Source organism: Hyla sarda, chromosome 8 (genome assembly GCF_029499605.1).
Source record: "Hyla sarda isolate aHylSar1 chromosome 8, aHylSar1.hap1, whole genome shotgun sequence".
Classification (NCBI taxonomy): domain Eukaryota; kingdom Metazoa; phylum Chordata; class Amphibia; order Anura; family Hylidae; genus Hyla; species Hyla sarda.
In genome coordinates this window covers 20498006-20513123 of record NC_079196.1, presented here as the reverse complement: position 1 = coordinate 20513123, position 15118 = coordinate 20498006, and the positions used below count along the sequence as shown (strand labels likewise).

The 15118-nt window shown below is 41.7% G+C and overlaps 1 protein-coding gene across 1 annotated transcript in view; it reads right to left on the bottom strand.

The window, feature by feature from the left end:
- Nucleotides 1–583: 583 nt before the first annotated feature.
- The window catches only part of LOC130284930 (unconventional myosin-X-like), a gene marked incomplete in the record, with an annotated part of 133323 nt that continues 118788 nt past the window's right edge, over nucleotides 584–15118 (bottom strand). Inside the window, 4 exon segments of the mRNA XM_056535898.1 lie at nucleotides 584–2745; nucleotides 10127–10318; nucleotides 11891–12340; nucleotides 14992–15118. Coding sequence (XP_056391873.1) covers nucleotides 2632–2745; nucleotides 10127–10318; nucleotides 11891–12340; nucleotides 14992–15118 — 883 coding nt within the window.

The following is a 15118-nucleotide window of genomic DNA, read 5'->3' as shown; positions in this document are numbered from 1 at the left end:
TGACCAATAAAAACTTTTTACGTGTTAATACGTTTTGTGAAAAAAATAAACAGTCTGGAAAACAGAGCTCCAAATCTCCTTTATTAGGTAAAAGGTGAAATTCTGCCACTACTAGATGAGGAGTATACTGACTTATAATTGGGGTCAATGTATAGGCAGTATGCATTAAGTTCTTAAAGGGGTACTCTGGTAAAAAAAAAAATTATCATTTTATTTTTTCAAATCAACTGGTGCCAGAAAGTTAAATAGATTTGTAAATTCCTTATTTAAAAAAAATCTTAATCCTTCCAGTACTTATCAGCTGCTATATGCTCTACAGGAAGTTCTTTTCTTTTTTAATCTGACCACAGTGCTCTCTGCTGACATCTCTGTCCATGTCAGGAACTGTCCAGAGCAGGATAGGTTTGCTATTGGGATTTGTTCCTCCACTGGACAGTTCCTGACATGGACAGAGGTGTCAGCAGAGAGCATTTTGGTCAGATTCAAAAAGAAAAGAACTTCCTGTGGAGCATACAGCAACTGATAAGTACTGGAAGGATTAACAATTTTAAATAGAAGTAATTAAAAATCGGTTTAACTCCCCCTCCCCCTAGTGGTAGCTTTATGATCCCGAATTTTATGAAAAGCAGCAGAATATAGAATGGTGAAATAGATCAGAAATTGAGGTGTAAAGTTGATCAGAAATTGAGATACGAGTTGAACAGCAAATCGTGTGATATGAGGGATATAACAATCTCTATTACATACAGAATCCTCGTAGCCATCAGTATGTTTAAACTCAATAATTTATTAGCAATATAATGTAAATGCAGTAACAGTCAATTCCACCATCATAATAAGCGAGATACATTCAGTCCCAGGCACCACCGCCTGCAGCAGCCCAGGAGCACGGTCTAAGACAGAAGCCGCAGAGGTCGGGCAAACATAACCCAAAGGCCTCCATTCTTCAAGCAGCTAAGAAAAAAAAAATTGGTGAAACTTCCCCCAGTTGCACGGCAATTGGTCTCTGCAAACAATGTTCATCTTCCCACATGGTATGATCCATGGATGATGCCATGTGTGGGATTGATTACCCAGGACTACAGTGTTGGCCATCGATATTGAAGACCTGGAACACCCGTCTAAGGAAAGTCCATTGTGAAGAACATGTCTTTTAAAAGGTCGTCTTCAAATGGAGGTTCTTCAAACGGAGGTCTAAGGACTTCTTCTGTTAGAAACAACTCAATAAGAAGTTTTAAACAACTTGAGGAGGACTCAAGCAAATACTGAAGATTTTTTGGGAGTAAGTAGGATCCAATGGACTTCAAGACGCAGGTGTGTAGAAGAGTGTCCACATTCTGTGCCATGATTGTCTGAGGAAAGATGACTGAAAAAGTCTAAAAAGGAACATTCCAGGAATACACTGTTATACTAGTGAAGAACCTCAGGGGCCGGAGCATGACACAGGGATTCTCACTTTGGTGGTGTTTGAACCATTCTGTGAAGCCCTGCCCCCTCGGACCCTGAACTGGGAACGACACCATGTGTCAGTTAGCCCGGAGTGTTCTTTTAAAGAAACTTTTCTCATATTTGGTACCATGGGATGAGTAGTCTCAATAGAAAAACCTATGGTCCAGCACCAGACAATTAATCCAAGAACACTGTAAAATACAAGGACGGTCTCCATCACTTTGAAGTGTCCTCCTGATAATGGGAGTCTTACCCCAGGACATCTAAGCCACCCAGTGCATTATGGGATACAATACTATACAGTGATACCTAGGATATAACATTAAAAAGTAACATCCAAGAGGAGAATGATGTCACTAGTATAGGAGGGTGCCATTATGGCATAGGGAAGACAGTTTAGAAAATAAATAATACTCCATACTTTCCACAGAAGATTCTGTAAGCGCGGAAAGGAAGAAAATCTTCCCTAACCTACTGGGAATTATCCACAATGGGGTGAGGGAAAAACTAATACTGTAAAATCTCCATTGGAAACAAAAGGCCGGGTCCTCCATTAATGTCTCCAACAATTACCGGCAATTTCACGTCTTCAGCAATTACCGGCAATGTCACGTCTTCAGCAAATACCGGCAATGTCACGTCTTCAGCAATGTCACATCTCCAGCAAATACCGGCAATGTCACGTCTCCTGCAATGTCACGTCTCCGGCAAATACCGGCAATGTCACGTCTCCGGCAAACACTTCTTGCAAATCTTACAAATCCCTGAGAAGGATTCAGAAGATCAAACTGGGGCTGAGGTGGCACAAGGTCACATCTTCAGCAGGAAGACAGAAATCTTTGTAGAAAAAAAGGATGTTTTAGATTTTTTGTTTTCCCCCAAAGTCAGTTTTCTTGAAATAAAATTCACCTTGATGATACAAGTCACCAGTCTGTTGTGCGAGGAGGCGGTGAAGGATTATCTTCCTATTCCAGGTCAGGATGCACAAGTATAAAAAGAATTCATACTCCGAGGGTTCGGCCACCGGGGAGTAATCTCCAGTCTACAACGTGGATCGAAACCTCTCGTATTATACATCATGCAGGTCATGTAATCTAAGAAATCTTCATATTAAATTATATACATGGCCGGCAAGGGGGAATGGGATGTCCCGGAATACCACCACTAAGTGGCGTAGTTTGGTCACCTGGCCCAGCTGCTGAATTGACTGTCCTGGCTGGTCACAGACTTGACGCTGCAGCGCTTCTTGACGATCATGTTGATGTAGGCTCTCATGATCTTGGTGATCTCTCCCACCTAGAGGAGTAAGGATATGACAAAGAGCAAGAGTTACTAAGAGTATGGATAAGGGACAACTACAAGTGGAAACAAGAGGAATTTATTCACTGTTACTTCTGTACCCAGCTGAGTCAGTTGAGAAAAAAGTACTACAGCAACTATATTATAGTTCTAGTATTATAGCAGTAGTTGTAGTTAGTAGTAGTATTATAGCAGTAAGTAGTATTATATCAGTACTGGCAGTTATAGTATTATAGCAGTAGTTGTAGTTAATACCTAGCACTACTGATATACTACTACAACCTACTTCTATAATACTACTACCACTACTAATATAATACTATTATTACTGATTTACTACTACTGCTACTGATATGATACTACTGCTACTGATAGTTTGCCAAATGTAGCCGACACAGCTCACCCTCTCGCCCTCACCACGACACGGACAGGACCGGATCTCAGTCCAAGAAAATGGCAAAGAACGAAGAAAAGTCCAGCGTGGTAAGCTCAAGCAATGCAAATGGATTTTTTCAGCAATTAGCCAACATAGATGACAGGTGATGTGTTTCGGCTGCGGTATGCAGCCTTAGTCAGCATTAACTGCATACCGTGGCCGAAACGCGTCTATGTTGGCTAATTGCTGAATAAACCCATTTGCATTGCTTGAGCTTACCACGTTGGACTTTTCTTCGTTCTTTACTGCTACTGATATACTAGTACTAACTAGAACTGTTATAGTCTAACTACTACTGTTACTAACTACTGCTATAGTACTATTTATACTAATACAGTGATCCCTCGACTTATGATGGCCTTGACATATGATCATTTCAACATATGATGGCCTCTCAGAGCCCATCGTATGTTGAAGGCAGCCTCGACATATGATGCTGCGTGTCGGGGCCATCGTACAAACAGCTATCTGACAGCGCTGACAACTTCAACAAATGACAGATAGTTGTATAATGTGCCCCGTTCTGCCTCCTGTTACTCACACGCTGTCCTGCTAACTCATACAGGCTTCCACTGTGAGCTCCGTGTAAGCCCCGCCCCCCCCAGTGCCGCCATAGCCAATAGCCTGCAGCATCTTGTTGCAGCCATCCAATGAGCTGCTGGCTGCCCTCCCCTTCCTTTCCTATAGAGCTGTAGTCGGCAGGATGGTAATGGAGGACATTCTGTCCCCCCTGAAGGTATTTAAAGAACTGTACAGTACTGTATGCGATGTCACACATCACATACAGTACATATACACACTATACACCCCATACCTCAATGTTTCCCTATCAGTGTGTCTCCAGCTGTTGCAAAACTATAACTCCAAGCATGCCCAGACAGTCAATGGCTGTACATGCATGCTGGGAGTTGTGCAACAGCTGGAGGCACCCTGGTTTGTTAAACACTCCCCATACACTCCACATACAATGGTCATCCCAGAACCAATTAGCAGTTTCCCATAGAGATATGTATTCAACATACAATGGTTCCGAGGCCCCAGAACCAATTACCATTTTTACATAGACATATGTACTCAACATATGAGGGTTTCAACATATGATGGTTCTCCTGGAACCAATTAATATCATATGTTGAGGGACCACTGTACTATTCCTAACTACAACTACTTATTACTACTACTACTGCTACTACTACTGTTACAGACTACAATTACAGCTGTAATACTACTAATAATTCTGTTGCTAACTACAACTACTGCCATTATACTACTTACTATACTATTTCTACTACAACTAAGTACAACTACTGCCATTATACTACTTACTATACTATTTCTACTACAACTAAGTACAACTACTGCCATTATACTACTTACTATACTATTTCTACTACAACTAAGTACAACTACTGCCATTATACTACTTTACATACTACATACTACAACTAAGTACAACTACTGCCATTATACTACTTTACATACTACCTACTACTACATACTACTACTACTACATACTACATACTACTACATCTACTACTACTACTACTACTACTACATCTACTACTACATCTACTACTACATCTACTACTACTACTACTACTACTACTACTACTGCCATTATACTACTACTACTACTACAACTAAGTACAACTACTGCCATTTTACTACTTACTATACTACTACTACTATTACTACTACAACTAAGTACAACTACTGCCCTTATACTACTACTACTACTACTACTACTACGTAGAGAAAAAGGCAAATGTCCAGCACCAACTCTTGAATAGAACTCTACTCTTTATTCAGTTGCCATAGGAAACAGCACACGGACATGAAACGTGTCACGTTACTTGAGTCAGTGTGATGTTTCCTATGGCAACTGAATAAAGAGTTCTATTTAAGAGTTGGTGCTGGACATTTGTCTTTTTCTCTACATTATGGTGGGACGAGTCCAAGCCCGGTCCAGGCGCCTATTTGGGGGTGAGCTGGACTACATCTTTGTCTCTATACTACTACGTACAACTACTGCTATTATCCTACTACTATTACTAACTACAACTTTTACTACGGCTACTGTTCTTATATTAATACTACTATCACAAACAATATTATACAACTACTAATACTAACAACAACAACTATTACTACTAGTACTGTTAATACTATACTGATAACTATTATACCACTACTAATACTGTTACTACTACTACTACTACAACTATTACTGGTAATAATCTAGTACCAGGGGTCAAGTCCTGGGGGAAAAAAAAGTGTGGGAACTCACGCTAGATTTCCACTTAAAGGGGTACTAGACATCTTATACCCTATCCAAAGGATAGGGGATGAAGATGTCTGATCCCGGGGGTCCCGTCGCTGGGGACCCCCACATTCTCCCTGCTGCTCCCGGTGTTCGTTTAGAGCGTTGGGTGCAGTGACAAAGGCTCATGACGTCACAGTAATGCCCCCTCAATGCAAGTCTATGGGAGGGGGCGTGACTGCCGTCACGCCCCCTCCCATAGACTTGCATTGAGGGGGCATTACTGTGACGTCGCAAGCCTCTGCCCTGCATCACCAGTCATCCGGCATGGAGCGAAGTTCGCTCCGTGCACCGGATGTCTGGGGTGCCGCAGCCGAGACCCCCGTGATCAGACATCTTATTCCCTATCCTATGGATAGGGAATAACATGTCTAGGGGCGGAGTAACCCTTTAAGGGCTAGTCCTGCAGGACTCCTGCTAATGGGAACTGCGTTCCTGCTGTGGAAAAAGTGCAGGAACTCCGTTCCCATGAGTTCCTGCAGGACTTGAGCCCTGTATAGTACTAACTATATTATATGACTACCAACTACAACTACTATATCTATATAAACTACTATGACTATTGGGTAGTCCTTATACTATAGCAGAAGAAAGGTGCATCCAGCTCTCCCAGCTAGCAGATCCGGCACGAACCAGTGCGGACCTCACCGGAAAAATGAAATGAAAAGACCAGCCAGATATGTCATGCAAAGAGCTTCAGATTTATTGCAAAAGTCACATACAGGTATGGACTAGCAAAAGTGACGCGTTTCAGCCTACCTAGAGGCCTTACTCACACTCAGTATGAGTAAGGCCTCTATGTAGGGTGAAACGCATCCCTTTTGCTAGTCCATACCTGTACCTGTATGTGATTTTTGGAATAAATCGGAAGCTCTTTGCTTGAGATATCTGGCTGGACATCAAGTCTTTTCATACCTTATACTATACTACAGGGATGTGGAAATCCTATCGCCCGACGCCCGGGACAAGTAGTTTTGGGCTCCAGGCAGGTGAATTTTTTATAGATTTAGCCCTGTATCGGGCTAGCAGGGACAGACCGACTTCCGCAACTATGCACCTCACACCGGCGCTCAGGGTGTATGGAGGGGGCAGTGGCGGCCCCCAGCTGATTTCAGTAGCCGGGGGCCGCTGCTCAGAGCCCCCCAGCCGCTCTCCGAAGTTTGCCGAAGCTAGAGCGGGGAGGAGAGGGGGCGGAGACCGAGGACGGTCTGCAGTAGATGATTAAGCCACGCCCCCTCATCCCCCTCCTGGAGGATGGAGAGTGCAGCTCTGAATACAAGAAGACAGGGGAAGAATGAGGACGTACACAGGGGGAGAGGACGTGTGTGAGGAGACATACTGAACTGCACAGGCTGGGGATTTCCCCTCACACCGGCATGTATGTATGTATGTAATGTATGATTAGGGGGGTGTATCAGCGGCAGGTGTATGTATGATGTGTGCATATGTATGGTGTATGTGTCATGTGTATATATGATGTGTGTATGTTGTCTGTATGATGGGGGGGATTCATCAATCTATATAGAGTCATTTTAGGTGTATTTTCTTGCGCAAGGATATTTTCTGCGTTCTTTTTGTGCGTCTTTTTTGGTTGAACTTTTTCTAAAGATGTCACCCTTCAGGTGTACCGTAGAGCCGTTTTTCCTGTAGACATGAATTTATTAACAGTCTTTTTTTTTGGCGCAAAAAAAGGACGCAAGTGTTATTTTCTTGTGCAAATATACACCAGCTCCGAGCACACGTACAAGTCTGCCTTATATTTTTTTTCAAGAGCTGAGATGGGCTGGATTCTATTACTGCACATGATTCACAGAGACCTGTGCGCAAGTTTAGTAAATTTTGTGCAGCTAAATGACAAATACACGCAGCAGAAAGGGGTAAAAAAAAGCTTTACCATACACTGATGTTGATGAATCCCCCCCGATGTGTCTATGTGTGATGTGTGTATGTAATGTATGATATAAGGGGCAGCAGCCCGGTGTATGTATGATGTGTCGATGTGTGTATGTAATGTATGATATAGGGGGCAGCAGCCCGGTGTATGTGTATATATGATGTGTGTATGGTGTATGTGTGATGTGTGTATGTAATGTATGATATAAGGGGCAGCAGCCCGGTGTATGTATATGTGTCTATGTGTGATGTGTGTATGTAATGTATGATATAAGGGGCAGCAGCCCGGTGTATGTATGATGTGTCGATGTGTGATGTGTGTATGTAATGTATGATATAGGGGGCAGCAGCCCGGTGTATGTGTATATATGATGTGTGTATGGTGTATGTGTGATGTGTGTATGTAATGTATGATATAAGGGGCAGCAGCCCGGTGTATGTATGATGTGTCGATGTGTGTATGTAATGTATGATATAGGGGCAGCAGCCCGGTGTATGTGTATATATGATGTGTGTATGGTGTATGTGTGATGTGTGTATGTAATGTATGATATAAGGGGCAGCAGCCCGGTGTATGTATATGTGTCTATGTGTGATGTGTGTATGTAATGTATGATATAAGGGGCAGCAGCCCGGTGTATGTATGATGTGTCGATGTGTGATGTGTGTATGTAATGTATGATATAGGGGGCAGCAGCCCGGTGTATGTGTATATATGATGTGTGTATGGTGTATGTGTGATGTGTGTATGTAATGTATGATATAAGGGGCAGCAGCCCGGTGTATGTATGATGTGTCGATGTGTGTATGTAATGTATGATATAGGGGCAGCAGCCCGGTGTATGTGTATATATGATGTGTGTATGGTGTATGTGTGATGTGTGTATGTAATGTATGATTTAAGGGGCAGCAGCCCGGTGTATGTATGATGTGTCGATGTGTGTATGTAATGTATGATATAGGGGCAGCAGCCCGGTGTATGTGTATATATGATGTGTGTATGGTGTATGTGTGATGTGTGTATGTAATGTATGATATAGGGGGCAGCAGCCCGGTGTATGTGTATATATGATGTGTGTATGGTGTATGTGTGATGTGTGTATGTAATGTATGTAATGTATGATGTGGGGGGGGCAGCAGCGGGTGTCTGTGTGATGTGTCTATGTATGTTATGTATGATATAGGGGGCAGTGGCCCGGTGTATGTATATATGTATGTATGTTTTGTACAGGGGCGGACTGACAAGTGCTGCCGCCAGTTGTGATAATTTTTTAAATTTATTCTCAGTGGCTTCTGGCCCCCTGCACTAAATTGCACCCCCAGAATCCCACCCCCTTCATACTCTCTTGACCACCAAGAGCCCCACGGACACATGCAAACACGCCCGAACCAAAACTACAACTTCCAGCATGTTGCACCATAACCTAAACTGTAGAACTATAAAGTGTAACATGCTGGGAGTTGTAGTTTTGGTTCGGGTCAGCTGCAGAGCCATAGGATGTGTCAAGGAATACTGGGAATTACAGTTAGTAACTACAACACCCAGCATGCCCTGATGCAGCCTATGGCTCTGCAGCTGACCCGAACCAAAACTACAACTTCCAGCATGTTACACCATAACCTAAACTGTAGAACTACAAAGTGTAACATGCTGGGAGTTGTAGTTTTGGTTCGGGTCAGCTGCAGAGCCATAGGCTGCATCAGGGCATGCTGGGTGTTGTAGTTACTAACTGTAATTCCCAGTATTCCTTGACACAGCCTATGGCTCTGCAGCTGACACAAACCAAAACTACAACTCCCAGCATGTTCCACAATAACCTTAACTGTCCTACTATACAGTGCAACATGCTGCAACACCCACACAACCATAGGCTGCATCAGGGCATGCTGGGAGTTGTAGTTATCTAGTAACTAAATGCAACATAACGACACATAAATTAGAGTAAATAAAATGCACCATATAAAGTGGAGAAGCAGAACCCCCCCCCCCCCCCCAGTAACACAGCGTTGTTCACTGTTTTCCAATCAAAAGACTCCATATATAAGTCCCTAAGAAGACTGAAAAATAGTGATTAAAATATTTTAAGAAATACGTATATATGTGAATAAGCCCCTTTCCTAATAAAAGTTCTGATAATAAATGGTTCCGATAAAAACTACAGATCACGGCCCATAAGATTACCCTCATACATCCCTGTATATGGAGAGATTGGAGTTATAGGGGTCAGATGGGGGGGGGGGGGGGGGGGGGGGAGCTATCTTCAGCTCTCCCGCCGCTAATATCCTGGCATGCTGCGATCACTGTAGCCGCTATTAAACCATTAGATCAGCGCTGTCTAAGTTGACATCAGTGTCTAAAGGATCTTATATCCATCCCTGGTGGTCTAGTGGGGTGAATCGTACTATTTTGGTTGAAATTATTTTATCTACCAGGACAAGTGGATTTTCTTGAGGGACAAGTAGATTGTGTTCCGCTTTAGTCCCTTGGACAAGTAGTTTTTTTATTTATTTCCACACCCCTGAACTACTAAAATCTGCTATGATACTATTCTGAACATGCTCGTTTCTGATATTCCCTTCATTTCTATGCAGAGTAAGTGAACATGGTCACCCCAGGATGGATTTTAACCCGATTATGCCCAGCAGTCCTGGGGTCCCAGAGGTCAGACTTCCACCTAACCTACATTTATGACACAATAGACAATATCTACCTCTGTGAGGAGACTAACCTGGGTTGTTTCAAAGAACATTTCTCGGTCGTCTACTGTAATCTTGAAGGTGTTGGGCTGAGGAGCACCGAAGAAGATGATGTGTTCATACTGAAAGGTCTCCAGGGGCTTCGGGTCTCCACGTTTGTAGACGGAAACATTTTCTGCACTGACCCCGAGCCACAAATCATTAGGAAATCCTCCTTCTTTATACTGCAAAACAATGACACAAATGTGATATTCTTGTATATAGGAGCAGTATTATAGTAGTTATATTCTTGTATATAGGAGAAGTATTATAGTAGTTATATTCTTGTGTATAGGAGCAGTATTATAGTAGTTATATTCTTGTATATAGGAGCAGTATTATAGTAGTCATATTCTTGTATATAGGAGAAGTATTATAGTAGTTATATTCTTGTATATAGGAGCGGTATTATAGTAGTTATATTCTTGTATATAGGAGCAGTATTATAGTAGTTATATTCTTGTATATAGGAGAAGTATTATAGTAGTTATATTCTTGTATATAGGAGCAGTATTATAGTAGTCATATTCTTGTATATAGGAGAAGTATTATAGTAGTTATATTCTTGTATATAGGAGCGGTATTATAGTAGTTATATTCTTGTATATAGGAGCAGTATTATAGTAGTTATATTCTTGTATATAGGAGGCAGTATTATAGTAGTTATATTCTTGTATATAGGAGCAGTATTATAGTAGTTATATTCTTGTATATAGGAGCAGTATTATAGTAGTTATATTCTTGTATATAGGAGGCAGTATTATAGTAGTTATATTCTTGTATATAGGAGCGGTATTATAGTAGTTATATTCTTGTATATAGGAGCAGTATTATAGTAGTTATATTCTTGTATATAGGAGAAGTATTATAGTAGTTATATTCTTGTGTATATAGGAGCAATATTATAGTAGTTATATTCTTGTATATAGGAGCAGTATTATAGTAGTTATATTCTTGTCTATAGGAGCAGTATTATAGTAGTTATATTCTTGTATATAGGAGGCAGTATTATAGTAGATATATTCTTGTGTATATAGGAGCAGTATTATAGTGGTTATATTCTTGTATATAGGAGCAGTATTATAGTAGTTATATTCTTGTATAAAGGGAGCAGTATTATAGTAGTTATATTCTTGTATATAGGAGCAGTATTATAGTAGCTATATTCATGTACATAGGAGCAGTATTATAGGAGTTATATTCTTGTATATAGGAGCAGTATTGTAGTAGTCATATTCTTGTATATAGGAGCAGTATTATAGTAGTTATATTCTTGTATATAGGAGGCAGTATTATAGTAGTTATATTCTTGTATATAGGGAGCAGTATTATTGTAGTTATATTCTTGTATATAGGGAGCAGTATTATTGTAGTTATATTCTTGTACATAGGAGCAGAATTATAGTAGTTATATTCTTGTGTATAGGAGCAGTATTATAGTAGTTATATTCTTGTATATAGGAGCAGTATTATAGTAGTTATATTCTTGTATATAGTAGCAGTATTATAGTAGTTATATTCTTGTATATAGGAGGCAGTATTATAGTAGTTATATTCTTGTATATAGGAGCAGTATTATAGTAGTTATATTCTTGTATATAGGAGCAGTATTATAGTAGTTATATTCTTGTATATAGGGAGCAGTATTATTGTAGTTATATTCTTGTATATAGGGAGCAGTATTATTGTAGTTATTTTCTTGTACATAGGAACATCCTGCAGATTCCACAGTACATTGCTCAGCAGGGATCTCCTACCTCAACATCAAAGAGCGTAGATCCATATCCCGGCCACTCAGTAACAATCGCCATATAATTCACCATTGCTTGGTGCTGGGACATTCCGTGAAGGCGACTCCATTTCTCCGCTATACTCGTGCGAGCCGCAGAGAGTTCCTCTTTCACCCACATCTCCATCATCTGTTCCTCCTCCATCTTCTGTTTCTTCATGGATCCCACTTTGAAGCCCCGTTTCAGGGTCCCCTCTAAGAAGCTGGTTCTCCTCCTCTCCAGGGTCTGACCAGATGTGCTGCTGGTTTTGGTGGCCTGAAGAATCTTGTTCTTTAACCTCTGAACAGGATAAACCATTTCCAGGGACCACGAAACTTTGGAAAACTCTCCATGTTGATATTGCAGTCTTAAGGCGGCCAAGTGCTGTAAAGTGTCTTCAGGGGCCGGGAAGTGACCACATGTAAGACTTTCATGAGCCTAGAATAACGGAAAAAAACTTCAGAGGCGCTGTAGAAACTGCATTTTAACACATACTGTATGTCACAGACTATTTCTTTAGAACTGATCCAGTTTACCCTGAATTTATGAATGTAATTACATGGTTAAAGTAATTTAGTAAAAATGTGAAAAAGCTTTTTCACATTTTTTTATTACTTTGAAAAACATGAAAATACATTCATAAATTCAGAGTAAATTAAAAAGAAAGTTTTTTCATATTTTTTTTAAAATGTACTTTGAATTTAAGAATGCATTTTCATGTTTATATTCTTAAATTTAGAGTAACTTTTAAAAAAGTGTAAAAACTTAAAAATTTACTTTAAAAACAAAAATATATAAAAACATTCAAAGTAAATAAAAAAAATAAAAAAAGATGAAACCGCTCTAATTTACTTACAGAATGTATTTACATGTTAGAGTAAATTTTTAAAAATGTAAAAAAAAATTACTCTGAATTTAAGAATGCATTTTCATGTTTTTATTCTTATATTCAGAGTTAATTTAAAAAAAAGTGAAAGCTTTTTTAAATTAACTTAAAAAACATAAACATATATTAAAAAATTCAAAGTACATTTATTTATTCACAATTTTTAAAATTTACCTTAAAGCCGACCCAAATATAAGCCGAGGCCCCTAATTTCACCCCAAAATCCCAGGAAAAAGTTATTGACTCGAGTATAAGCCTAGGGTGGGAAATACATCATCCCCCCCCCGGTCATCATCCAGACCCCCGTCATCATCCCCCCTTCATCATCACCGCCTGTCATCATCCCCCCTTCATCATCCCCCCTTCATCATCACCGCCTGTCATCATCCCACACCCCCCCTTCATCATCCCCTTGTCATCAGCCCCCCCCCCACCTTCATCATCACCGCTTGTCAATGTCTGATACAGTGGTCTTCTGCGGACCTCCAGAGGTTTCAAAACTACAACTCCCAGCAAGCACGGGCAGCCATCGGCTGTCCAGGCATGCTGGGAGTTGTAGTTTTGAAACCTCTGGAGGTCCGCAGGTTGAAGACCACTGCGGCCTTCGACATCATCCAGCCCCCCCCCCCCCTCTCACCCCCTTTAGTTCTGTACTCCCCTCCGCTCGGCGGGACGGTGCTCCGCTGGTCCGGTGCTGCAGGACTGCCCGGTGGGGAGGTCGTCCGGTGGGATAATGGTTCCGGGCTGCCATCTTCACCGGGGGGCCTCTTCTCCGCGCCCGAAATAGATGCGTTGCCTTGACGACGACGCAGACGGACGTTGGTAATGAACGTCCCCCTGCGTTGTCGTCAAGGCAACGTGACTATTCCGGGCCCGAAGCGCGGAGAAGAGGCCCCCCGGTGAAGATGGCAGCCCGGAACCACTATCCCACCAGACGACCTCCCCACCGGACAGCCCTGCAGCACCGGACCAGTGGAGCACCGTCCCGCCGAGCGGAGGTGAGTACAGAACTAAAGGGGGTGAGAGGGGGGGCTGGATGATGTCGAAGGCCGCAGTGGTCTTCAACCTGCGGACCTCCAGAGGTTTCAAAACTACAACTCCCAGCAAGCCCGGACAGCCGATGGCTGCCCTGGCTTGCTGGGAGTTGTAGTTTTGAAACATCTGGAGGTCCGCAGGTTGAAGACCACTGAGGGCGGAGAGTTCACTCGAGTATAAGCCGAGGGGGGTGTTTTCAGCACGAAAAATCGTGCTGAAAAACTCTGCTTATACTCGAGTATATACGGTACATTCAAAAAATAAATTGACAAAAAACATATGAAAAAGCCTTCACTTTTTTTTTATTCACTTTACTCTGAATTTATGAATGTATTTTAATGTTTTTAAAGTAAATAAAAAATATGTTAATAAGCCTTTTCACTGTTTTTTTAAAGTCTTAGAGCTTTTTTTTTTTCTTCAATGATTTACCTAGGCCAGTGTTTCCAAACCAGGGTACCTCCAGCTGTTGCAAAACTACAACTCCCAGCATGCCAGGAGAGCCAATGGCAGTCCAGGCATGCTGGGAGTTGTAGTTTTGCAACAGCTGGAGGCACCCTGGTTGGGAAACCTTGCCCCAGGCTATGAGTAATTCACAATATAGACCTTTGGCTGTCCGGGCATGATGAAAGTGCAGTGTTTCCCCACAAATGCATCCAGCTGTTGCAAAACTACAACTCCCAGCATGCCCGGACAGCCGAAGGCTGTCCGGGCATTCCGGGAGTTGTAGTTTTGCAACAACTGGAAGCACCCTGGTTAGGAAACACTGTAGTATTGACTTCCAGATGCAACGCTCTGCTGTCTGGGCATGCTGAGTGTTGTAGTTTTGCAACAGCTCGAGGCACCCCGGATGGGAAAACACTGCACCAGTGCATAGGGTCTGCACAGAATCGGAGAAGTGAAGGTTTTTATGTTTTATTACATTTCAGCTGCTTATTTAAATGTTGCCTATTATATCCCTCCCGGCGTTTCAGGTTTAGTAATCACATTTTGGAGATACATCAGATGAAATCATTTTCAATATCGTAATGTTTCTTGCACAGCCTCGCCTTATCTACCAGTTTGGGGGGGGGGGGGATAGGGATCGCTATAAAATTAAATATTTCACCCATCAAGATGAAATACACCAGAAAATTTTATTGCGCAAATTGTGTCTTATAATGAAGCAGACCTGCTCAAACATGAAGGCGAACTCAACCCCCTCCTTGGGAACGCTCTGCACATCCAGGAAGCAATAGAGTTTGAAGTACAGAGTCCACAGACCCGATTCATCCTCCTCGTCTCCTGTACTGGCGAGT